The sequence below is a fragment of the Micropterus salmoides genome, unplaced genomic scaffold (genome assembly GCF_014851395.1).
Source record: "Micropterus salmoides isolate LMB-PRFRI ecotype aquatic unplaced genomic scaffold, ASM1485139v1 Ms_hic_scaffold_4, whole genome shotgun sequence".
Lineage (NCBI taxonomy): Eukaryota > Metazoa > Chordata > Actinopteri > Centrarchiformes > Centrarchidae > Micropterus > Micropterus salmoides.
Window position 1 is genome coordinate 540674 of NW_024043372.1, and position 27293 is coordinate 567966.

Genomic DNA, 27293 nt, shown 5'->3' on the forward strand with positions numbered 1-27293 from the left:
TTTCCAGTGTTCTGTGGTAACTTCCTGAACGTCAACACGGGATGAAGCCTGAACTAAAAACAAACTGAGCAGCTAAACTGAGCTAACGTTAGCAGGCTACTAGCTACCTTATTTCCTACGCGGGTTTGTCGTTGATTCTCTCTGACCAATCAGCAGTCTGGTGTGATTTCACGTCACCTTTTGTTATCGTCTCAGCTGCTTGGAACCTTGACGGACATGATGCCAAAGAAAATCTCTTCTGGACTTGGGAATAGCAGAAATTAAGGGTGTGACGAGATCTCGTGCCACAAAATCTCACGAGATTAAAATGTGAATTGATTTCTTGTCAGGTTAGAAGCTGTCCGACATTTCTCACACCACACCTTCAGCGAATAAACTCCACCCAGCTGATGCGACACCGGCGTACGCCCTGACAGTAATCAAGTGAACCTGCTCTCGCACTGAGAGTCCAGACAGTTGTGAGCGAGTAGCGGCGTAGCTGGTAGAGTTTTACAACATAAACAATTAAAAGCTGAAGCAGCCTTGTTCTGTTTGGGACTGTGAGCTGCTGAAGTGAACATGTGATTTCTGCTGATCACAAGTGTTTCAGTTAGGATGACTGACTGGAAACCAAAACTAACATGCAGTCCCAAACTGTGTCGGTCAGACGGTCTGAAGGGGAAACTGCCAGCAGAGTTTATCATTAAATGATGACGTTGGTCTGGTAATGTTCTTCTTTTCTCTGGACCTGTCGGAGAACACAGATCTGTGGGAGAGATTCTGAACGTGAGCAGAAAAGCAGCTGAAACACAGGAGCTGTTAAAGTCCAGGAGTTTATCACTGAATTAAAATGAAATAAAGAGGTCACTTCCCTAAACAAAGACACAAAGAGCAGGGAAGACTAAATCCTGACTCAGCAGATATAAAATAAGCTGATCCACAGGAGACACAGATCTGAGAGCAGCTCTGACTGAGTCTGGTAGAGGGTTAGATTGTCACCTGGATTCTGTTTCCACCAGAAAGTGGTGAGGAAAAATTCACCAGAATGCAGGAAATGAACAGTTTAATGCTCAAACTTTTCATTTTCTTCAGCTTTGAAGGTTTCTCACAGTTTTCACATCTCCTCTCGTGAGTTGATTGCTCGTCACACCACTAACAAAGATGCATCGTGATGATCTCTTAATCTTATTCCAGATCAGATGTGATTCAGATCAGCTTCATGTCTGTGTTAAGCTCCAGGAATGTGTTTAGCCTAGCTTAGCATAAAGACTGGAAGCAGAGGGAAACTGCTAGCCTAGCTTAATTAAAAGAGAAAAGGTCTCTGTGATTGATATTGATTATAGATCCTGATGACTCGTTACAGTCGCTCATCGGTTTAGAGAGCAGCATGCTGCTGTTAGGGCTGCAGATGATAATCAATAATTAGCAGCGACGCTGCACAGTAAGTATTTAATTCAGAGCAGATTCTCTCTCAAACAGCTGCAGATGTTGTGGAACACGTTTCACATGTGGCTGCACATCTTCAGAGGATGTTAATATTTCTTACTAGTAGTTTTGTTTTTAAATTCTGACTAAAGAAGCCAAACGTGTCTCTAAACAGACTATCTCAGTAACACACGTTATTATTTCCTGATAAAAGAGGAAGTCACACAGATAAGAGCGCTCAGGACCTTTCATGTGTTCTCAGGCGTGCTGAGAGTCGAAACTCAGCTCTGATACCTTTAAATGTGACACACGTTCCTCCCAGCTCTCCGCTTGATCACACAGCGTCACCAGTCAGACCAGTCGGACCAGCTGCAATCTGAAGCCACCGTGGAGAGATTATCACACAGCTCTGGAACTAAACACCTCCCAGATGTTCCAGATGCACACAGTCTGTGGGGAAGGAAATGTAGCAGTGTTAGCACTGTCAGCAGTGTCAACACTGATAGACCTGTTAGCACTGTCAGCTCTGTTAGCATTGTTAGCACTGTTAGCACCCACAGCACTGATAGACCTGTTTGCACTGTTAAGGCTGATTTATACTCCTGCGTAGGTTCTATGTGCGTACCTACGCCAATGCTTTCATGCCATGCTTCCAGTTTAGCGCTCCGCTAACGTAAATGGGGGTAAAATTGTAAACGTGCGGCTGGTGTAGCCTTTTCAAATGTTACCGACCGAATGGATCACATTCTGATAGCGAAACGAGTCATTTCGCCCCCATGTTGCAGCGGTCAAATATGTTGATTCACCGCGTTACAGCCGCCGTTTTGCCGCTAGTAAATGTTTCTTTAAAGAGTACTTCCGGTCCGCTCGGAGACATTGCGAGGCTACCCCGCCCCCGCCGACCGATCGCAGAACTTACGGTCCGCGTCAACTCGACATGTAGTTAGATTTTTGAGGAGGTGCGCGTCAGGTGACGCCGTGGCCTCTGCGTAGCCCCATAGCCTACGCCGTCACCTACGCCGTCGATTTGACGCAGAAGTATAAATTGCCCTTTAGGCCTGTTAGCAGTGTCAACAATGTTAGCACTGTTAACATTGTAAGCACTGCCAGCACTGTTAGCACCCACAGCACTGTTAGACCTGTTAGCACTGTTAGAACTGTTAGCACTGTTAGCACTGTTAGCACTGTTAGCACCCACAGCACTGTAAGCACTGTTAGCAACCACAGCACTGTTAGACCTGTTAGCACTGTTAGCACCCACAGCACTGTAAGTACTGTTAGCAACCACAGCACTGATAGACCTGTTAGCATTCTCAGCTCTGTTAGCACTGTTAGCATTGTTAGCACTGTTAGCACCCACAGCACTGCTAGACCTGTTAGTATGTTCCAGTATCTTCAACCAAGTCCAGTTGCCCTTGATTTTAACCTTCGTTGGATAACTATGACCTGGATGACTGAGAATCTTCATAGACACCTGTTAGCAGTGTCAACAATGTTAGCAGAGTTAGCACCCACAGCACTGTTAGACCTGTTAGCAGTGTTAGCACCCACAGCACTGTTAGACCTGTTAGCACCCACAGCACTGTTAGACCTGTTAGCACTGTTAGCACCCACAGCACTGTTAGCACTGTTAGCACCCACAGCACTGATAGACCTGTTAGCATTCTCAGCTCTGTTAGCACTGTTAGCATTGTTAGCACTGTTAGCACCCACAGCACTGCTAGACCTGTTAGTATGTTCCAGTATCTTCAACCAAGTCCAGTTGCCCTTGATTTTAACCTTCGTTGGATAACTATGACCTGGATGACTGAGAATCTTCATAGACACCTGTTAGCAGTGTCAACAATGTTAGCAGTGTTAGCACCCACAGCACTGTTAGACCTGTTAGCAGTGTTAGCACCCACAGCACTGTTAGACCTGTTAGCAGTGTGAACACTGTTAGACCTGTTAGCACTGTTAGCACCCACAGCACTGTTAGACCTGTTAGCACTGTTAGCACTGTTAGCACCCACAGCACTGTTAGACCTGTTAGCACTGTTAGCACTGTTAGCATTGTTAGCACCCACAGCACTGTTAGACCTGTTAGCATTGTTAGCACCCACAGCACTGTTAGACCTGTTAGCACTGTTAGCACCCACAGCACTGTTAGACCTGTTAGCACTGTTAGCAGTGTTAGCACCCACAGCACTGTTAGACCTGTTAGCACTGTTAGCACTGTTAGCACCCACAGCACTGTTAGACCTGTTAGCACTGTTAGCATTGTTAGCACCCACAGCACTGTTAGCATTGTTAGCACCCACAGCACTGTTAGCATTGTTAGCACCCACAGCACTGTTAGCATTGTTAGCACCCACAGCACTGTTAGCATTGTTAGCACCCACAGCACTGTTAGCATTGTTAGCACCCACAGCACTGTTAGACCTGTTAGCACTGTTAGCACCCACAGCACTGTTAGACCTGTTAGCACTGTTAGCACCCACAGCACTGTTAGCAGTGTTAGCACCCACAGCACTGTTAGACCTGTTAGCACTGTTAGCACCCACAGCACTGTTAGACCTGTTAGCACTGTTAGCATTGTTAGCACCCACAGCACTGTTAGACCTGTTAGCACTGTTAGCATTGTTAGCACCCACAGCACTGTTAGACCTGTTAGCACTGTTAGCACCCACAGCACTGTTAGCAGTGTTAGCACCCACAGCACTGTTAGACCTGTTAGCACTGTTAGCAGTGTTAGCACCCACAGCACTGTTAGACCTGTTAGCACTGTTAGCAGTGTTAGCACCCACAGCACTGTTAGCGCACTGTTCAGTCTTAGTGCTGTCGGCTGTCACTGCTATCCAAGCAATCTATCCACCATAACATCAAACTACAAATTGACTCCTCATCTTCACTCCAACCAGGGCGGAGAGTGAGTGAAACTTGGGTGTCAGGATTGATGACCAGCTGTCCTTTTCAGACCATGTTGCTACTGTCTCTCGGTCGTGCCGCTTTGCTCTATACAACATAAGGAAAATCAGGCCCTACGCTCCTCCACCAAACGCCGCCTGGCTCTGCCATCCCTTCACACAAAGCGATCTCAGTCCCTGTTCTCATCTGTGACACCACGATGGTGGAACGAGCTACCGCACGCCATCAGAGCAGCGGCGTCCCTCTCTGACTTCAAAATGCTCCTGAAAACTCAAACATGCACTTCCTGTGCTCTTCTTCTTCTATCCCCTACAATGATCTTGTTTTGATTGCACCTTTTGTTAACTCTTACTTCCTTCCCTCAGTATTTACCCCATTGATGTGATCTGTACTGTGAGCTCTTACTAGTATGTGTTGTCAGCTGTAGATCTGTATTTGATGCTCTGTTCATGCTGTGTGTATGTTGGATAAAAGCGCCACATGAGGAAATGTAAATGGTCGGCTCTGCGTGTAATTGACAGGTGTCTCTGGGCTCCAGGATGAACGGGTTTGGATACGAGTTGTTCCAGGTGTCCGAGGAGAGAGACGAGGAGGTGGCAGCTTTCTGTCACATGCTGGACGTGTGAGTAACACGCACGTCACGCTTACTCCCTAACTGCTGACAGTACACATCGTACCCGGTACCCGCTGTAGTACTTCAGCTAACAGTACACATTGTACCCGGTACCCGCTGTAGTACCTCAGCTAACAGTACACATTGTACCCGGTACCCGCTGTAGTACCTCAGCTAACAGTACACATTGTACCCGGTACCCGCTGTAGTACTTCAGCTAACAGTACACATTGTACCCGGTACCCGCTGTAGTACTTCAGGTGCTTCGCCCTCTCTGCAGGTTGCGGTCGGCGTACCCGCACAGCGACCGCTCGACAAACTGCGGCTTCGTTTGGTCGCCGTCGGTGGGTCAGGAGGAGCTGCATCAGGGTCTGGGGGTCAGCGTGAAGGTCACCATCGTCAGCGAGCACTTCAGAGAGCCGCTCACCTTCACCTGTGACGGTAAGACACTGCAGTGTTGTGAAATGAGATCTTTAAGTCCTGCCCGAGTGAATCTGAGTAACAAAGACGTCTCTGTTTCTCTGTGTTGGAGGTTCGTCCACGGTGGACCTGCTGATCTATCAGACTCTGTGTTACGCTCAGGATGATCTGGATCACACGGACGTGGACGACTACCTGCTGAAGGTCTGCGGGCACGACGAGTTCCTCAACAAGTAAGAACCTCAGACGTCCCAGAGCCCCGGCGCCGACGGTTAAATAAGAAGATCTCGTCCTGCAAAACAAGTTCTGCTTCACAGCCTGACACATCAGGAGAGGTCGTGTCGGACTGAGAGCGTACGACAGAAATCACGTCAGGCATCTCGTCAGGCGTGTCTGTCAACTTTGATGTCTGTTACCTAGCAACCGATGCCACTTTTCTCATCTGGCGAGCTAAACGGATTTTAATCGCTGTTTTTTGCATTTGGATCCTTTTGTTAAATCATGTTATGTAATGAGGGTTTTGTCATCGGTAGAATCAGTTAACAAGTTCCGCCTGTTGACATTTTGTTGATTTTGTAAAAGCAATTAAAGAGCAGCCATGTGGATTAAAAGAGTTAAACTACCTGGTGGAAAAGTAAAGTTAGGACAGCTCAACAGTTCTCCTGAAGTCAGGAGAGTTTATTTAGGATTTTAGCTTCTGTAAAACACGTTTCCTCTCTGAAGTTAGGAAAGGAACCCTGACTGAGGAACTGTTCGTCTGTAACGGCCTTATTCCTAAATCAGTTCCTAACCGTTATTACCATGGTTACCAAGCAGTCAGGACAGGCTCTGCCGGTTCAGAACTTCTTGTAATACTGGTCTCTGTAAAGATGTGGGCTCAACAGGCTCTGGGTTCTGTTTCTTGGCCAACATGAGTTCAGACCGGACCTTTAGGAGCAGCCTTAAGTCCGAGCTGGGGCTCCAGGCCCGGCTCTCTTTCCTCCGCTGCTCTGTAATCCAAAAACCCGTCTTCCTTTTCCAGTGACTGTTTATGTCAGAGGAAACATGAGTTTCAGCATAAACACGTAGCACTGTTAGCTCAGTTAGCGGTCCTGTTAGTGACCTCTAGCACGGGAGGAGGAGGCGTTCGGGCCCGGCGTAATGTGTCGCTGTGATGTGTAGTGCTTCCTGTCAGCCACAAAATAAAGATCTAAATGATCCTAAGCGTGTGATGTTTCACTCGGAGCAGCTCTGGTGTCCGGCGTCTCGTTGTCCTCACCTGTGCCCTCCGTGATGTGTCGGCGAGGATCCGCTCGCCCGGTGATGCGTCAATTTTTCAAATTTCCTTTGAAAGCAGATGTTTCCTGTTTTTTGTTAGTGACTTTATCTGATCTGTGAACAGACCGAGCTCAACATGTTTTTCATTTTAACATTCACCAGTCGGTTTGTTTATTACGACATACAGAGCGGCGTCTTACAGAAGTCACTGTGTGTAAACAGTGGATTACAGTATATAATGACATTAACATTGACCCCCCCCCCCCACCAGCTCCCAGACTCTGGCCGGCCTGGAGTTTGTTCAACAGTGTCTGAAGTTCGACTGGGACGTCCGACTGTTTCTAACCAAGAGATCTGCCATCAGCACGGAGCTGGCCCGCACGGTCTGAACACACACACACACACACACCTGTTAATTATATTTAATGAGTATTTATCATTATTTAAACTCGTCTAAACGGACGCTGCAGAGACCTGGTTGGGTATCAGAGAGCTGGGATCCGATCGAACCCGCAGACTCTCTGAGCTTCAGGGCGACATTTTTATAAACTGCTGTTCATCTCTTGCGATGAAACAGGAGTGTTAAGGTGGAATGAGGTTCTTCATGTTGTCTCTAGGCACCAGCTGAAATGCAGCGCAACACAAACAGGAAACTGATAAACACACACAGGCTTCATCATCACAAGCTGAACCTCTCCATGTGTGGGTCGTGTCTGCTCGGCTCCCTGGAGGTTCGATCAGCGATCCTCTTGTTAGCGTTTCTAATCAATATAAATGTAATGATCGGTTTATAACACTGTTAGCAGATAGAGTCTGGACAGCTGCTGTATAATACAAATAATAAACTTTATTTATAAAACACTTTGCGGAGTTCCGAAGTGAAAGACCGTTCAGTCAGAGTGAAATAAAACCTGCTGGTCGTCCAGAGAAACAAACGGCGGACATTAATAAACATTTTTAGGCAGGAAGTCCAGAGCTCAGGTCCTGACTGTTAAACCAGGTCTCCTTTAGTCCCGAACCGGGACTTAGAGTCCTGCCTGAGGATCTGAGGACTGTGGCCAGGCTCTTTCTGAGAGGGGACAGACTTCAGCTTATGTCCAGCATCAACAGATAAAGAATGACAGTTAGGCAGTAGTTATAAAACATGTCATCATGGGAGAAGAAGGCTGAACATTAATAAACAAATGTTAATTAAATGTTGCTCTGAGGACAGGAGGCGTCCTCTGCTGCAGACCATTAGGCCAAATAAATAAACTTGACTTAAAGTAAAGTGTTACCAAACGTTCTTCTCTAAGGTAAACAGGAAACGCACGGCGCTCTCTGGTGGCGAGCTGTGTTCCTGTAAATCTCTGATAAAGTTTTAGAGAGTGAACATTTTGTTTTTCCTTCTGATAACAGAAAGAAGACGACGAGACGTTGTCCACCATGAACCACAGCATCCTGCTGCAGGAGCGTCCAATCAAACAGACCGTCACCAGGTGAGGGGGTGGAGCCTGTAGCTGCAGGTCTGACCTATAATGGGTCCAGTTGTAGTCCTGATGCTCCAGCTGATGGGCTGAGATTCAGCAGCTCTTTATTCTTCTTTATCAGGGAGGCTCTGACGCTGCTGCTGGACACCTTTCACAATGAAGCCGAGTCCTTCCTGCTATCAGAGGTAACGCACACATCTATACTCGTGAGGACCCTAATCAACCAGTACCCCTGAACCCTACCACAATAACATCCTGAAGACGAACCCTCTGGGGTTCAGCAGGGCGTCTTTTGCTCTGTGCTTGTATTAAGAGACAGTTGGAGTGTAACACGACATAATAATTCAAACCTCAACCCAAAGTCTAAACTGTGAAAATGTCCCCACTGTCAGAAACGTCCTCATTTCAGGTCCAGGAGTCAAACTCGTCCAGACAGACGGACTCATATTCAGATGGATCCGTGGACTAAATTAAAGCACTCTCCCCTGTTTGTCTCTGTAGGCGGAGCTGCTGCTGCACGTGGAGCGCCTCGTCCAATCAGTGAAGGCGCTCTGCAGTTCGTTAGCTTCCGTGGAGACGCCTGATGTGACCGCCGCCCTCAACCAGCTCCCAGCATGCCCCTGTCGTCTGCAGCCCAAAGTCCTCAAGGTGGGAGACAGTCAGTCAGCCAGGCGTTTAACATGTTGGTGAGGTCACTCTGACCACGTTCTCTTCATGGTTTCTCTGTCTCTTGTCTGTCCTCCCAGGATCCTTCAGTGCTGGCCGTCAGAGAGAACAGAGGTACGCATCAGCAGCAAACAACGACATATCAGTGACCTACCAACAACATAACGACATACCAACGACATATCAACAACGTAACAACATATCAACGACATACCAATGACATATCAACAACGTACCAACGACATATCAACAACGTACCAACGACATATTAACAACGTACCAACAACATATCAACGATAGACCAACAACATATCAACAACGTACAACGACATACCAATGACATATCAACAACGTACCAACGACATTTCAACCACATACCAACGCCATATCATCGGCATACCAACGACATATCAACATACCAACGACATATCAATGATAGACCAACGACATACAATGACATATCAAAGACGTACCAACGACGTAACGATAGACCAATGACAAACCAACGACATATCAACATAACAATGACATAACGACATACCAATGACATATCAATGACATACCAACAACATATCAACATAACAACATACCACCAGTGTACCAACGACATACTAACAACATATCAATGATAGACCAATGACATAACGACATACCAATGACACATCAATGACATAACAACTTATCAACAACGTACCAACGACATATCAACATACCAACCACATACCATCGACATACCAACCACATATCAACGTGCCAACGACATACCAACAACGTGCCAATGACATACCAACGACATACCAACAACATATCAACGATAGACCAACGACATATCAACGACATATCAACGACATATCAACAACATACCAACAACGTACCGACATTTCAATGACATACCAACAACGTACCGACGGCATATCAACAACATACCAATAACGTATCAATGATAGACCAATGACATACAATGACATATCAACATAACAATGACATAACGACATACCAATGACATACCAATGACATATAAACAACATACCGATAACATACCAACGACATATCAAGATAACATACCACCAGTGTACCAACGACATACTAACAACATATCAATGATAGACCAATGACATACCAACAACGTACCGACGGCATATCAACAACATACCAATAACGTATCAATGATAGACCAATGACATACAATGACATATCAACATAACAATGACATAACGACATACCAATGACATACCAATGACATATAAACAACATACCGATAACATACCAACGACATATCAAGATAACATACCACCAGTGTACCAACGACATACTAACAACATATCAATGATAGACCAATGACATATCAACAACATACCGACAACGTACCAACATTTCAACGACATATCAACGACATTTCAACGACATATTAATGACATACCAACGACGTATCAACAACGTACCAACGACCTATCAACGACCTACCAACGACATTTCAATGACATACCAACGACGTATCAACAACGTACCAACGACCTATCAACGACCTACCAACGACATTTCAATGACATACCAACACTGAGTGGCAGCTGCTGATTGGCTGCTTGCAGTTGATTTCAGCACAGATGAGTTTTTCCAGTCAAGTAATGAATGAACTTTTACTAACATACATATTAAAATAATATTATTTTGTCCCGAGAATTTAAAAAAGCTTCTACTTTAAAAAAAGGAGCTCTTATAAATCTATATTTCAGTAAATAATATTCAGCAGAATTAAATTTGACCTTTGTTTCAGTGGAAAACATTTGTTGTTCCATAAACCTGATTTTGCTCTTTCCAGGGATGAAGTCCGTCCACGAATAGATGCAGTGAGGAAAATAAGTATTTGAACACCCTGCTATTTTGCAAGTTCTCCCACTTAGAAATCATGGAGGGGTCTGAAATTGTCATCGTAGGTGCATGTCCACTGTGAGAGACATAATCTAAAAAAAAAAATCCAGAAATCACAATGTATGATTTTTTAACTATTTATTTGTATGATACAGCTGCAAATAAGTATTTGAACACCTGTCTATCAGCTAGAATTCTGACTCCCAAAGACCTGTTAGTCTGCCTTCAAAATGTCCACCTCCACTCCATTTATTATCCTACATTAGATGCACCTGTTTGAGGTCATTAGCTGCATAAAGACACCTGTCCACCCCATACAATCAGTAAGAATCCAACTACCAACATGGCCAAGACCAAAGAGCTGTCCAAAGACACTAGAGACAAAATTGTCCACCTCCACAAGGCTGGAAAGGGCTACGGGGAAATTGCCAAGCAGCTTGGTGAAAAAAGGTCCACTGTTGGAGCAATCATTAGAAAATGGAAGAAGCTAAACATGACTGTCGGTCTCCCTCGGACCGGGGCTCCATGCAAGATCTAGATTATTTGCAGCTGTATCATACAAATAAATAGTTAAAAAATCATACATTGTGATTTCTGGATTTTCTTTTTTAGATTATGTCTCTCACAGTGGACATGCACCTACGATGACAATTTCAGACCCCTCCATCATTTCTAAGTGGGAGAACTTGCAAAATAGCAGGGTGTTCAAATACTTATTTTCCTCACTGTAGTTCTAAGATTACGTCCAGCGGTGTGACGAGAACACTATTTTAAAGATATCAGGCTGAGTAGTATGAACATTTTGGGCATCAAACAGTTAATTTCCTGTATTCTGGTGAATTTTTCTGCTTCATTTTCTTGTGGAAATGTTTTGGTTTATATAAAGGGAAACAGAATCCAGGTGACAATTTAAACTCTACCAGACTCTGAGTCAGAGCTGCTCTCAGATCTATTTCTCCTGTAAATCAACTTATTTAATATCTGCTGAGTCAGGATTTAGCCTTCCCTCCTGTTTGTGTCTCTGTTTGGGGAAGTGACCTCTTTAAATGTGACTGTGGCTCCTTTTCACCTCAATGAGAAATGGAAGTTTCCCCTTCAGACGTCTGGAAAGTGAAACTGTCTGAAACACTTGTGATCAGCAGAATCTCACCACATGTTCACTTCAGCAGCTCTGATAAAGTGCAGCTCACACTCCCAAACAGAACATGGCTGCTTCTGTTTTTATAAGTTTAGATTTTAAAACCCCAGCAGCTACGTCGCTGCTCGATCACAAGTTGTCTGGACTCACAGTGCGAGAGAGGGTTCACTTCATTACTGTCACGGTGTACACCGGTGTCCCGCAAGACGAGAAAGCTCGTCCGGTTAAAATCTGTGAGGCTCGTAGCTCACGTATCTGCAAAGGCCATGGCGTCTCGCACGAGCAGAAACAAAGCTCGCAGCCTCCAGAGGGCGGAGCTAAGGGCTGTTCCACCTGCTCATTATGAAAGGACAGCCAATGGGGGGACACTCCATCACTGGACCGACCAATGGTGAAGCTTCATCTCCCAGGGACAGCCTGTGGTGTTTCTGAGGCTGATCAGTTGTAAAGATCCCGGATCACTGAAGTCGTTCTCAGTTATTATTCATGAAGATGTTCACAGTTAAAAACCTCATTTCTTCCTTTCACAGAGAAAGTGGTGGAGAAGTTGACGGCGGCCATCTTGGATCTGGTGGAGCTGTACTGCAGCACGTTCAACGCCAACTTCCACACGACGCCGCAGAGTCACTGCTGCACGGCGCCGGTGCAGGAGGCCGGCCTCGTCACCAACGTGCTCTCCTTCAGCGTGCACGCTGCTCACCGCATCCCCATCACCTGGGCCGCCAGGTACAGACACACACAGAGACAGAGAGAGACAGAGACACACAGAGAGAGACAGAGACACACAGAGGGAGACAGAGACAGAGACAGAGACACACAGAGAGACAGAGACACACAGAGAGAGACAGAGACACACAGAGGGAGACAGAGACAGAGACAGAGACACACAGAGAGAGACAGAGACACAGAGAGACACAGAGAGACACAGAGAGAGACAGAGACACACAGAGACAGAGACACAGAGACAGAGACACAGAGACAGAGACACACAGAGGGAGACAGAGACACACAGAGACAGAGACACAGAGACAGAGACACACAGAGAGAGACACAGAGACAGAGACAGACAGAGAGAGACAGAGACAGAGACAGACAGAGAGAGACAGAGACACACAGAGAGAGACACACAGAGAGAGACAGAGACAGAGACAGACAGAGACAGAGACACACAGAGACACAGAGACAGAGAGAGACAGAGACACACAGAGAGACAGAGACACACACAGACACACAGACAGACACACACAGAGACACAGAGACAGAGAGAGACAGAGACACACAGAGAGACAGAGACACACACAGACACACAGACAGAGAGAGACAGAGACACACACAGAGACACAGAGACAGAGAGAGACAGAGACACACACAGAGACACAGAGACAGAGAGAGACAGAGACACACAGAGAGACAGAGACACACAGAGACAGAGAGAGACAGAGACACACAGAGAGACAGAGACACACACAGACACACAGACAGACACACACAGAGACAGAGACACACAGAGAGACAGAGACACACACAGACACACAGACAGAGAGAGACAGAGACACACACAGAGACACAGAGACAGAGAGAGACAGAGACACACACAGAGACACAGAGACAGAGAGAGACAGAGACACACAGAGAGACAGAGACACACACAGACACACAGACAGAGAGAGACAGAGACACACACAGAGACAGAGACACACACAGACACACAGACAGACACACACAGAGACAGAGAGAGACAGAGACACACAGAGAGACAGAGACACACACAGACACACAGACAGAGAGACAGACAGAGAGAGACAGAGACACACAGAGAGAGACAGAGACACACAGAGACAGAGACACACACAGACACACAGACAGAGACACACAGAGACAGAGAGAGACAGAGACACACACAGAGACAGAGACACACACAGACACACAGACAGACACACACAGAGACAGAGAGAGACAGAGACACACAGAGAGACAGAGAGACAGAGACACACAGAGACAGAGACACACAGAGACAGAAACACACAGACACAGAGACACATACAGAGACACAGAGACAGACACACACAGAGAGAGAGACACAGACAGAGACAGACACACACAGAGAGAGATAGAGACAGAGACACACACAGAGACACAGACACACACAGACAGAGAGAGACAGAGACAGAGAGACAGGCAGAGAGAGAGAGACACAGAGACAGACACACAGAGACAGAGACACACAGACACAGAGACAGAGACGCACAGAGACACAAAGACACATACAGAGACAGACACACACTGAGAGAGAGACACAGACAGAGACACAGAGACAGAGACGCACAGAGACACAAAGACACATACAGAGACAGACACACACTGAGAGAGAGACACAGACAGAGACAGACACACACAGAGACACACACAGACAGAGAGAGACAGACACACAGAGACAGAGACACACAGACACAGAGACGCACAGAGACACAGAGACAGAGACAGACACACACAGAGACACAGAGACACACACAGACAGAGAGAGACAGAGACACAGAGACACACACAGACAGAGAGAGACAGACACACAGAGACACACAGACACAGAGACGCACAGACACATACAGAGACAGAGACAGACACACACAGAGAGAGACAGAGACAGACACACAGAGACAGAGACACACAGAGACAGAGAGAGAGACACACAGACACACAGAGACAGACAGAGAGAGAGAGACACACAGAGACAGACAGACACACACACAGATAGAGAGACACACAGACAGACAGAGAGAGAGAGACACACACAGAGAGACACGCTGCTGTCCTGTGGGTGTGGGAGGGGCTGCGGCGCCCCCTGCAGGCTGCAGAGTTCCTGTGAAGAGCTGATGATTCAGCTGATCTCAGAGCAGCACAGATCTGTGTGGATCCTGACACAAAGAGCTGCCGCCCCTCCCCCTGTAACACACTCTGTGCTGGCACAAAGCGCCGCCTGGGAACCAGACCTGACCTTTGACCCGAGAGGAGGCGGGGCCGCCTGCGTCGCCTGACACCTGCCCGTCAGCAGCACACTCCATCGCTTGCCTTCTTCCTGCTCCGCTCTCGTTTAACAGATTAAGACTTAAAATAAATGATCTTTTAGAAAAGATGAAGCGCTTCGTCACAGTTTTGGTTGGTTGCTGTCAGCCGTTAAAGAGACCTTTAAGAGACGCAGCTAGAAGAATCCTGTGTGGTGGAACGGCCTCACAGGTATTCGGCCTCACCTGGGGAATCTGTGGACGGAGACTGTAACTTGCTGGAGCTGTAGCGCCACCTGCAGGCTGCTGCAACTCTCGGGCTGCAAATAACCATTAAATTCATAGTCGATTAATCTGTCTCTTGTTTTATTGATTGATTAGTCGTTTGATTTATAAAATGGTGATCAGTGTTTCCCAGAGCTCCAGAGGACGTCCTCAAATGACAGTTTCCTGCCACAGAGGGGAAAATGTTCACATTTAAGAAGCTGAATCAGAGAATTTGAACTTTCTTTTCTTAAAAAGTTACTCAAAGCAATTAATCGATTATCAAAATAGTTGCAGATTAATTTAATAGTTGAAAACTAATCGATCAGTCGACCAACGGTTGCAGCTCTTCGCCCTGAGCTCCGTGTTGCTGCAGCAGGGTTACAATGCTAATATGCTAACATGCTGGCGTTCAGCAGGTATCATGTCATGACGTCCCTGTTCTGCTCTCTGATTGGTCAGTTACGAGGGTTTCTTCCTGTCCTGCTCTCTGACTCATGGAGGGGAGGAGCTCTGCGCGCCGCAGCACACCAGCAAACAGTCGGTCAGCAAATACCTGTTCCACCTGGTGGTGTGGGACCAGAGGTAGGTGCCCCCACCCGTCAGCGATGACATCACAGCCTCCCCTGCACACACCTGTAATAAGACGCCTGTATGAGAAGAAGTAAAACACACAAACGTTGGTCTGTGTCTCTACATGGCCAAACGTATGTGGACACTTCCTGTCCTGCAAATATGGTTTGTTCCCAGAATGTGATCAGCCCCCCCCCCCTCTGTCCCTGCAGGGTCTGTTTCCCGGTGCAGATCAATCAGCTGCCCAGAGAGTCCCAGCTGACCGTGACGCTGTACGCCAGCTCTCTGCCGCCCCCCGGAGGAGCTGAGGAGAAGGGGAAGCAGCGCCGCAGCATCGAGGCCCTGGGCTGGGTCACCATGCCGCTCTTCAACTTCAGACAGTGAGTCATGTGACGCTGACCTGAGCTGTCAGGGAGGAGGATCTGTTTCCTGTCTCTGTGCAGCTTCATATTTAGCAAACAGGCATGAGACAGGAACACGAGTTACTCACTTTCCTTCCTTCAGTCCGACACCTTCCAGCTGAGCCTTTATGATGTCGTTTCCTCCACAGCAGGAAACAGGAAGTGTGTGTGGACTGACAGGTGTGTGTGTGTGTGTGTGTGTGTCTGCAGCGTCCTGACGTGCGGCAGGAAGTTGCTCGGCCTGTGGCCTTCAGCGCCGGGGAGGAGCGGAAACGCCCGGACGAGCTCGCCGAACTTCAGCCAGCCCGACAGCGTGATCCTGCAGGTGAGACGGGAGGTCTCACTCCGTCTGGGTCCAAGTTCAGTGCAAATGACCTGCAGTATCCCAGAATGCATTTCACACCCAGCAGCAGTGACGGCCGAGGATTTCTTTAGTGACACTGTTGTTACTGAATCGAGTTTTTATATTTATTCAGCAAGAAAACATTCAGATTAAAATATGTGTTCATGTGTTTGGCATGATGTCCACTACCGGCCAAAGCTTTAGAGCAGCCGCCATGTTTGTAGTTCTTCTGTAAATCTATCAAGTCCAGTTAAAAACCTTAAATGGTACCAAATTTAAAAACAACGTTTACATTTTCACATCTAAAATCAACATTTAAATGAAGGAGTTTTGTTCCTTTATTTCACTGGAGGATCAACTGATGACCAGCTGCTCCGTCTGCCTTCATTAAGATTATATATATAAACACACTGAACAAAATTATGAAGGCAACGCTTTTGTTTTTGCCCCCGTTCATCCTGAGCTGAACTCAAATATCTTTCTCTGTGTACACAAAAGGCCTATTTCTCTCAAATATTGTTAACAAATCTGCCTAAATCTGTGTTAGTGAGCACCGGAGCAGGAGCCGGGTCAGAGGATTTGTTTCGGTCTCTTGGTCTCTTCTCAGTCACTCTGGTGTCCAGACGGAGGACAAAACCTGATCACATCACTTCATTTTAAAAAGGTCACAACACAACAAGCATCTGTATCTCACCTCTGACTGCTCTCTCTCTCAGGTGGACTTTCCCACCTCGTCCTTCGAGGTCCGGTTCAGCACCCCTCCTCCGGCAGACTTCTGTCCTCAGTACGACTTCTCCAGACTGGACGCCGTCAGTCAGATCCAGCTGCAGGACGTCCTCCACAAGAAGGCGGTCTTCTGGTCAGAGACACTCATGTGACACGTTTAAGATCCTGAGACTCTGTGGGGACGGTCAGGTTTTGTCCTTGTGGTCTTGACCCCTCAGTGTTTGTGTGTGCAGGCTGACGGCGGAGGACCGGCGCCTGCTGTGGGAGAAGAAGGCCTTCTGTCAGTCAGAGAGCGCGGCGCTGCCTCTGGTTCTGGCCAGCGCCCCCTGCTGGCAGTGGGCCTGCCTGCCTGACATCTACGCCCTGCTGAGACAGTGGACCTGCCTGGGTCACCTGGACGCCCTGGGACTCCTTCACGCCTCGTACGTCCCTGTACGCTGAAACTCACCTGAGTGACGACATCGTGATAACCTGAGTGACATCATCGTGTGTTTTTCAGGTTCCCGGACCAGGAGCTGAGGAGGACGGCTGTTCAGTGGATGGACTCCATCTCAGATCCAGAACTGCTGGACTTCCTGCCCCAGCTGGTCCAGGTGACGCCTGATTAAATGAAGGTTTTTGGTTTTTAAGGTGTTGACCAAGCGGCCGACATTGAGTTAACCACACGTTTGATCAAGTTAGCCTCTCAAATCACCACCTGACTCGCCCACAGTAAAAACAGAAAAACAAACCGAATCCACCGGAGTTAAATCGTTTAGATGATGCAGGAAACGCATTTCAAGCAATACTGTTGAGTCTGAGAATGTATGTATGATGTTATGGGATCAATCGATTGCCGGCATCAGTAACTTGCACCCAGTTTATTAAGAGAGTGAAATATAGAAAACATAAATCTGCGAAAAGACGTGATGGATCGCAAAGAAAAAGGGAGGTCGTTCCAATCACAAGCAGCCTGTAATGAAAAGCCTTACGTCCAGCAGCAGAGAAGATTCCTGGTACAGTGAAAACAAGATATTTCAAATCTCTGAGAGGAGATGCAGAACTACAAGGGACCGAGAGATATGGAGGACAAATGAATATAAACTGGAACTCTATTCTTGAACTAAGCTGCAGCCAATGGAGTGATTTATAAATTACACAATGATGAGTTTAAAAAGGAGACTTCGGGCCAACTCCTCACAGAGAGTTAAAGACCTCATTAAGTGGCTTAAGAACAGTGTTCATGTAGATGATGTCAGCGTAGTCAATAATGGGCAATATCAACTTTTCCTGAGTTCAGATGGGAAACAACAGAACAGAGTGAGCTGAGAGAGCCATATGTTCTTCAGTCAATGTGAGGTTTAACGGTAAGCTCAGGGTCAGTCCACATCCCAAGGTCCATAAATTTCTCCACCGGAGACCCATCTTCAAAATAGAGATGCAAATTGAGAGCTGGAGGTCGTCTGTGCTTCGTCCCAGACAACATACAACAAGACTTTATCTTATGTTCAACAATAATTTGTTATTGTGAAGCCATTTTCACAACAAAGTCAGCTTGTAATTTGTTCTGGATATCAGAATCAGCAGTATAAATCACAGCATCATCAGCCTAAAGATGAACCTTATAGATGGAACAGATGCAACATAAATCATTAATGAAGATCGAGAACAGAAGGGGTCCTAGAGGAACCTTGAGGAACCCCCTCATCAATCAATAAATACAGGAGACAAGGAACCTTGAAAAGCAACACACTGCTGTCTGTAGTGGAGAGAAGAATTAAACCATAACAGAGCACTTTGGTTAAAACCAATTCGAACCGAAGCTTATCAAGCAGAATGTAATGAATGTAATACACCCCCAACCGGTGGAGGCAGATGGCCGCCCACCCTGAGCCATGGTTCTGCTCGAGGTTTCTGCCTCTTAAAGGAAGTTTTTCCTTGCCTCTGTCTCCTAGTGCTGCTCTTGGTGGGAACTGTTGGGCTTCTGTAAATATCATCACAGAGTACGGTCTAGACCTGCTCTTTATGAAAAGCGCTGTGAGATAACTGTTGTTGTGATTTGGCGCTATATAAATAAAATTGAATTGAAAATTGAATTAATATAATATAATAAGCCTTAGAAAGGTCAATACAAATGGCACCAGTTAGCTGTTCCTTATCAATACACTCATACACTGAGCCTAAGTGCTCAAACGGAAACTAGCATTCACACTCATTCATACTCGACATGCAACCAGAGGGAGCCAGGGATTGAACCGCTGACCTTCCGATTACCGGCCAACCCGCTCTACCTCCTGAGCCACAGCCGCCCCAAGATATGGAGATAAGATGTTATCAGATTAATGAATTGTGATAATTGATTAAAATAATAATATAATACATGCAGGTTGTCTCACCTGGCTATGCATCCAAAAACCAAGGCTTCAGCACAGAACATGGCCAATGGTTTAATCCCAAACGCCTCGTAACGCCGCAGCCCGACGCCCAGTCTCTCTCTGTGACGGTGTCATCGTTTCATCTTCTACTTCCTCAACTTCTTCTGGCTTCTTTTAACTGATGGATGTCTAAAGCATGTAAAGGAGAAGCCTTGATGCCAGTGTGTGAGCTGTGACATGAAAATTGGCCCAAAGCCTGGCCCCAGGAGCGTAAACAAGTCAGGCCCCGTCGGGCTCAGGCTGAAAGTGAAACTTCCAGATGTTTCACATTAAAAGCCTTCCAGTACGTCAAAGGTCGCAGTCCTTCATTTTCCAGGGAGGCTTTTAATGTGAAACTTCTGTGCGGGACGTTTTATTGACTGGAGCGTAGCAGGAGATGAACAGCGTTGTTACTCTGAAGTTGGACGTCCTCGCTCAGGATATGACCACACAGCTGTTTGAGCAGAAATGAATGAATGATCTCATCCTGATGTCTCCTGCTGTCTGTTTGTGTCTCAGGCTGTGAAGTACGAGTGTTACCTGGACAGCTCTCTGGTCCGGTTCCTCCTCCGCAGAGCCATCGGGGACGTTCGGATCGCCCACTACCTCTTCTGGTCAGAACCACACAGAGGACGGGAGCGCTGATCTGGTTACTGTCCGTTGGTGTTGCTGGCTTTAATGAATCTTTTACCTGAGTTCGACAGGTGAACTCGGTCCGTGCAGGCAGGAGACTGGTTCGTCAGCTCAGCAGACTCGGATCAAATCCAGATCAGATTAAAGACTCTGATCTGTCTCCTGGGCAGAACAGAAGCTATCGATTGATCCGATATTGATCTGATAGATAATTATCTGATCTGATTAAAATGTGAACTCGTCCAAGACGCACGAGTCCCCTCTGACATCAACAGATAAAGTAACCCTGAAATCAGCTGTTGGGGTTTATCTGATCCTGATCAGTCTGGCCTCCATCAGGAGGGGGACCCACCCAGAAAACAAAGACGGATCGATCGATCGATTGATTTGTGATCAGCAGATATGTATCTGACAGAGTCTTAATCCTCATCTGGATGTGATCTGATGACTGAGTCTTATCCCTCATCAGGGTCGGTCCTCCTCCAGTGCAGATCAGCTCTCTCGCCCACAGTGATCAATGGTCTCTCGCCCCCCCACAGTGATCAGTGGTTGAATTGATTGTGTCCGTCTCTCAGGCTGCTGAAGGACAACCTGCAGGACAGTCAGTTCAGCGGTCGCTATCAGCACCTCCTCGCCGCTCTGCTCTGCTGCGCCGGTCGAGGTCTCCGTGACGAGTTCGACCGCCAGTCCTGGCTCGTCTCCGTTCTTGCCACGGTGGCTCACAAAGTCCGAGATGCCAACCCGTCCAACAGACAGGTGGGGAGGGTGCTGGGTACTAAAAACCACCTAATTACAGGACACATGAAGTAAATCCAGGAATCCCAGGCATCCTGGAAAAATTTGCACTAGCTTTTCATTTCTGGAAATCACCTGGAAAAATTATGAATTGATCTTAAATGTACAGAAAATATCCAAAGTTACATCTTCAAATGTCTCCAGAGATCATCCAGAGATTCAGTTTACTGACACAAAACAGGAGGAAACGTTAAACAATGAATTGATTATTAAAATATTACAATCGATTCATAGTTTCACATCTATTTGGTTATTTTTCTTTTACAAAGAACAAACTGACCTAAATGCCAGTAGAGATTATTATTATTAGAATACTGGATACACATGCGTACATATATACATGTCCCTGATTGATTAATATAAATAATCAATAAACAGTAGTAGCAGTTTATTATTTTTCACTGACTTAAATCATGAACAGTACAGTTCAGTACCAGTCCAGCGGAGGGCAGCAGCTCGTTGATCTACAGTCAGTCACTTACCACCTAATCTGTGTGTGTCTGTCTCTGTGTGTCTCAGTGTGTCCTCAGGGAGGGTCTGGAGGAGATGAAGCAGTTCTTCTCAGTGAACAGCAGCTGCAGACTTCCTCTGAACCCGGCGCTGCTCGTCTCAGGAATCAACATCCAGGTACTGAAGCAGACTCACCTGTAACACACCTGCTGACTGCTCACCTCACACACAGGTGTTCCTCTCTGCCTCGTGTCCACGTCTTGTCACATGGACAAGTAAATGTAAATGCTCCGTATTTGTATAGCGCTTTTCTAGTCTTTTTCGACCACTCAATGCGCTTTTACACTACATCTGCGTTCACCAGTCATACACATTCACTCACTGCGGAACAGCCGCCCCAAGCCAAGTCTTCCACCGGAGGACAGACGTGTTTCATACTGAAGAAAACTCCTCAAAACTCCAGTGTCAGCTCTCATGTTGCAGCTCCTTTCATCCTGGTGGGGGCGCTGGAGCAGCAGATTAAAGACCCCCCCCCCCCCCCACACACACACACACACACACACACACACACACACACACACAGAGTAAACATCTGTATATGAGAGGACAGTCAGTGTTTTTAATAATCAGTCAGTATTAATATATTGAGTCTCTCCTGTTGTCATTCTTTGTCTTACTTCTGTTTGGGAGAACTACAGCTCCCATGATGCTTTTGGGGATGTAAACAGTAAGTATAAAGGATTTGGTAACCATATTTATTTAGTCAAAATGGCCCCATTAAAAATGGCTGAATTAGCTGTTAGTTCCTCTTGTTAGCAGCTGGTGTTAACCAGCTCCTATTTGCTGCTGATGTTAGAGGCTCCTGTTAGCGGCTCCTGTTAGCGGCTCCTGTTTGCTGCTGATGTTAGCTCTTCCTGTTAGCGGCTCCTGTTTGCTGCTGATGTTTGCAGCTGATGTTAGAGGCTACTGTTTGCAGCTGATGTTAGCGGCTACTGTTTGCTGCTGATGTTAGCGGCTACTGTTTGCTCTTTCTGTTGTTAGCGGCTACTGTTTGCTGCTGATGTTAGCGGCTACTGTTTGCTGCTGATGTTAGCGGCTACTGTTTGCTGCTGATGTTAGCGGCTACTGTTTGCTGCTGATGTTTGCGGCTCCGGTTAGCTCTTCCTGTTAGCAGCTGATGTTAGCAGCTCCTGTTAGCGGCTACTGTTTGCTGCTGATGTTAGCGGCTCCTGTTAGCTGCTGATGTTAGCGGCTCCTATTTGCTGCTGATGTTAGCGGCTCCTGTTAGCTCTTCCTGTTAGCAGCTGATGTTTGCTGCTGATGTTAGCGGCTCCTGTTTGCTGCTGATGTTAGCGGCTACTGTTTGCTGCTGATGTTAGCGGCTACTGTTTGCTCTTTCTGTTGTTAGCGGCTACTGTTTGCTGCTGATGTTAGCGGCTACTGTTTGCTGCTGATGTTAGCGGCTACTGTTTGCCGCTGATGTTAGCGGCTACTGTTTGCCGCTGATGTTAGCGGCTACTGTTTGCCGCTGATGTTTGCGGCTCCGGTTAGCTCTTCCTGTTAGCAGCTGATGTTAGTGGCTCCTATTTGCTGCTGATGTTAGCGGCTCCGGTTAGCTCTTCCTGTTAGCAGCTGATGTTAGCAGCTCCTGTTAGTGGCTACTGTTTGCTGCTGATGTTAGCGGCTCCTATTTGCTGCTGATGTTAGCGGCTCCTGTTAGCTCTTCCTGTTAGCAGCTGATGTTTGCTGCTGATGTTAGCGGCTCCTGTTTGCTGCTGATGTTAGCAGCTCCTGTTAGCTGTTCCTGTTAGCAGCTGATGTTAGCGGCTCCTATTTGCTGCTGATGTTAGCGGCTCCGGTTAGCTCTTCCTGTTAGCAGCTGATGTTAGCAGCTCCTGTTAGCGGCTACTGTTTGCTGCTGATGTTAGCGGCTCCTGTTAGCTCTTCCTGTTAGCAGCTGATGTTAGCAGCTCCTGTTAGCTGCTGATGTTAGCGGCTCCTGTTAGCTCTTTCTGTTGTTAGCGGCTCCGGTTAGCTCTTCCTGTTAGCAGCTGATGTTTGCGGCTCCTGTTTGCTGCTGATGTTAGCGGATCCTATTTGCTGCTGATGTTAGCGGCTCCGGTTAGCTCTTCCTGTTAGCAGCTGATGTTTGCGGCTCCTGTTAGCTGCTGATGTTTGCGGATCCTATTTGCTGCTGATGTTAGCGGCTCTGGTTAGCTCTTCCTGTTAGCAGCTGATGTTAGCAGCTCCTGTTAGTGGCTCCTGTTTGCTGCTGATGTTAGCGGCTCCAATTAGCTCTTCCTGTTAGCAGCTGATGTTTGCGGCTCCTGTTTGCTGCTGATGTTTGCGGCTCCAATTAGCTCTTCCTGTTAGCAGCTGATGTTAGCGGCCCCTGTTAGCGGCTCCTGTTACCTGCTGATGTTAGCGGTTCTTGTTAGCAGTTAGCATGGATGAACAGACAGCTGTCACTGGATCACTGAGATGCTGAAGGAAATTTAAAAACATGAAGATTCTCAGGAGGTTCTGCAGCGTCTCTCTCTGGTTTCTCAGCAGATTAACTGATTCTCTTTTGAGAGATACCGAAATCCTCGGGGAAGTCGCACTGAATCTAAAAATCTGTTTCCCGCCTGTGATTTGCCAGAGGTACGACTCTTGAGTGGGTTTGTGACGCTCACAGTTCTCGTCTGTACCTCTTCACGCCGTGTGCTGGGCCAATGAAATGTGTCTGAATTATAGATCTGGTCTCATATAGGTGATCGTGTTCAGCTCTGATTGGTGATGCAGTGACTTTTCTCTTCTTCTCTATCTTTTATAGTCGTGTTCCTTCTTCAACTCCAACGCCGTCCCTCTCAAACTGTCCTTTAAAAACCTGGACCCTTTGGGAGACAACATCAACATCATCTTCAAGGTAAACCTGGTTCACCTCTGAGCCTGAGTCAATTCTGGTTTAAATTCAAACTGACCTTTGACCCCGTCTGATGTCTCCGTCCAGTCAGGAGACGACCTGCGGCAGGATATGCTGACTCTGCAGGTGATCCGGATCATGAACAAGATCTGGATCCAGGAAGGTCTGGACATGAGGATGGTCATCTTCAAATGTTTCTCCAACAGCAAAGGACGAGGTGAGGACGCAGTAGGGCTCACAGAAGGCAGCCGCCTCGGCGCAGTAACAGACAGGCGCCTCCAGAAGGCCCAACTGTCGAGTGAAGGCGTCTTCTAAGAACAACCTTTTAGGGCAGCACGCACTGCAATGTGTGACGTCAGCACGCCGTCTTGCCTCTCTCGCTAACGTTACCTGTTGAAGGCAAATGGATAACGGACGCCTCAGAAATCAAACCGAGCAGACTTTGGTTGGTTACAGTCACGGGCTGATGAGATCGTTCGGTGGTCAGTTCTCACCAACTTTTCAAAGTTCTAACTGAAAAAATGACAAAAAAAATATACATTTGTAGACGAAGTTTGGCTTGTTTGTCCGCCATGGATAAATAAATAAATGTGGTGGACAAGACACACATGGCTTTGGTGTGGGAGACTCAAACATCCACCAGTGTGCGCTAGGGCTGAGCGATATAGAACCTGATATACAACATGTTTTGCAAATTCAATAAAATCTCATGAGTTCCTGTTACTGAGTTAATTTCCAACATTAACTCATGATATCTCACTGCATCATAAGGTGGGTAACTTATGCAATTCTGGATAAATCCAATAACATGACAAACGCAGCAAGTAATGTAACTAACGTTAGCTAGGTTGTGGGTTCTGTTGCTACTTGCTGCTGCAAAGCTAAGATGAGAGGACGAGTCCAGAGCAGCTCCAGACAGCGACACTCACAGCTCTCCGTCTGCTACAGCTAACATCACAACAAGAGCATGTCTTGGTGATCTAGAAAGTAAACTGAATGTCCGTGGGCGGGTCATTTAACGTTACCTGACACACACATCTTGACTGGAATAATGTTGCTTGGCTCACCAGACTTCTGTCTTTGGTATGAGCTCCTGGTTTTAGCTTTTAGCCTGTTCAGTGTTATCCAGTTCTGAGTGAACTTGACTCTCCTCCACGATTGTTTTTTCTCCGCAACACCAGCATATGTGGAAGAATGGACCACGAGGAAGTTAGTTAGGAAGTTGGATATTAGTTTGACGTCAGATGTTCGATAGATGTGGAATCTTCAACGAAAAACTAGCTTCACTGCGGTGCAAAGCGCCGTTTTCTGGTGGAAATATTACGGTAAAGTGTGGAATTTATAAACACAACAAAATAAATGATGGAGCATTGTTAACGATAGATAGGATTGACAGGCGTGGTGTTGCCTGTTCTCAGACAGGATTGACAGCTTTGTTGTTGCCTGTTCTCAGGTAGGATTGGCAGGTGTGTTGTTATCTGTTCTCGGATAGGATTGACAGGCGTGTTGTCGCCTGTTCTCGGGTAGGATTGACAGGCGTGTTGTCGCCTGTTCTCGGGTAGGATTGACAGGCGTGTTGTTGCCTGTTCTCAGGTATGATTGACAGGCGTGTTGTTACCTGTTCTCGGGTAGGATTGACAGGCGTGTTGTTGCCTGTTCTCAGGTATGATTGACAGCTTTGTTTGTTGCCTGTTCTCAGGTAGGGTTGACAGGCGTGGTGTTACCTGTTCTCGGGTAGGATTGACAGGCGTGGTGTTGCCTGTTCTCAGGTACGATTGACAGGCGTGTTGTTGCCTGTTCTCAGGTAGGGTTGACAGGCGTGGTGTTGCCTGTTCTCGGGTAGGATTGGCAGGCGTGTTGTTGCCTGTTCTCGGGTAGGATTGACAGGAGTGAAAGGCGCGTTGTTGCCTGTTCTCGGGTAGGATTGACAGGCGTGTTGTTGCCTGTTCTCGGGTAGGATTGACAGGCGTGTTGTTGGCTGTTCTCAGGTAGGGTTGACAGGCGTGTTGTTGGCTGTTCTCAGGTAGGGTTGACAGGCGTGTTGTTGCCTGTTCTCAGGTAGGGTTGACAGGTGTGTTGTTGGCTTTTCTCAGGTAGGATTGACAGCTTTGTTGTTGCCTGTTCTCAGGTAGGGTTGACAGGCGTGGTGTTACCTGTTCTCGGCTAGGATTGACAGGCGTGTTGTTACCTGTTCTCGGCTAGGATTGACAGGCGTGTTGTTGGCTGTTCTCAGGTAGGATTGACAGCTTTGTTGTTTCCTGTTCTCAGGTAGGGTTGACAGGCGTGGTGTTACCTGTTCTCGGGTAGGATCGACAGGTGTGAAAGGCGTGGTGTTGCCAGTTCTCGGGTAGGGTTGACAGGCGTGGTGTTGCCAGTTCTCGGGTAGGATTGACAGGCGTGTTGTTGCCTGTTCTCAGGTAGGGTTGACAGCTTTGTTGTTGCCTGTTCTCAGGTAGGGTTGACAGGTGTGACAGGCGTGTTGTTGCCTGTTCTCAGGTAGGATTGACAGGCGTGTTGTCGCCTGTTCTCGGGTAGGATTGACAGGCGTGTTGTTGGCTGTTCTCAGGTATTGTTGACAGGCATGTTGTTGCCTGTTCTCAGGTAGGGTTGACAGGTGTGTTGTTGGCTTTTCTCAGGTAGGATTGACAGCTTTGTTGTTGCCTGTTCTCAGGTAGGATTGACAGGTGTGTTGTTGCCTGTTCTCAGGTAGGATTGACAGGTGTGCTGTTACCTGTTTTCGGCTAGGATTGACAGGCGTGTTGTTGCCTGTTCTCAGGTAGGGTTGACAGCTTTGTTGTTGCCTGTTCTCAGGTAGGGTTGACAGGTGTGATAGGTGTGTTGTCGCCTGTTCTCGGGTAGGATTGACAGGCGTGTTGTCGCCTGTTCTCGGGTAGGATTGACAGGCGTGTTGTTGCCTGTTCTCAGGTAGGATTGACAGCTTTGTTGTTGCCTGTTCTCAGGTAGGGTTGACAGGTGTGTTGTTGCCTGTTCTCAGGTAGGATTGACAGCTTTGTTGTTGCCTGTTCTCAGGTACGATTGACAGCTTTGTTGTTTCCTGTTCTCGGGTA

The 27293-nt window shown here is 47.1% G+C and overlaps 1 protein-coding gene across 2 annotated transcripts in view; it reads left to right on the top strand.

Moving 5' to 3' along the window:
- Positions 1–27293, top strand: part of pik3c2b (phosphatidylinositol-4-phosphate 3-kinase, catalytic subunit type 2 beta) — a 48433-nt gene that overhangs the window by 7804 nt on the left and 13336 nt on the right. For both annotated transcript variants that reach the window (XM_038696352.1, XM_038696351.1), the window contains 20 exons: positions 4833–4933; positions 5205–5365; positions 5457–5577; positions 6873–6984; positions 8000–8079; positions 8192–8255; positions 8572–8718; positions 8817–8850; positions 12274–12469; positions 15469–15591; positions 15792–15959; positions 16191–16305; positions 17040–17182; positions 17283–17471; positions 17549–17642; positions 19962–20056; positions 20651–20831; positions 21390–21497; positions 24136–24228; positions 24313–24442. In XM_038696352.1, coding sequence (XP_038552280.1) covers positions 4833–4933; positions 5205–5365; positions 5457–5577; positions 6873–6984; positions 8000–8079; positions 8192–8255; positions 8572–8718; positions 8817–8850; positions 12274–12469; positions 15469–15591; positions 15792–15959; positions 16191–16305; positions 17040–17182; positions 17283–17471; positions 17549–17642; positions 19962–20056; positions 20651–20831; positions 21390–21497; positions 24136–24228; positions 24313–24442 — 2455 coding nt within the window. The remainder of the gene's footprint in view (positions 1–4832; positions 4934–5204; positions 5366–5456; positions 5578–6872; positions 6985–7999; positions 8080–8191; positions 8256–8571; positions 8719–8816; positions 8851–12273; positions 12470–15468; positions 15592–15791; positions 15960–16190; positions 16306–17039; positions 17183–17282; positions 17472–17548; positions 17643–19961; positions 20057–20650; positions 20832–21389; positions 21498–24135; positions 24229–24312; positions 24443–27293) is intronic.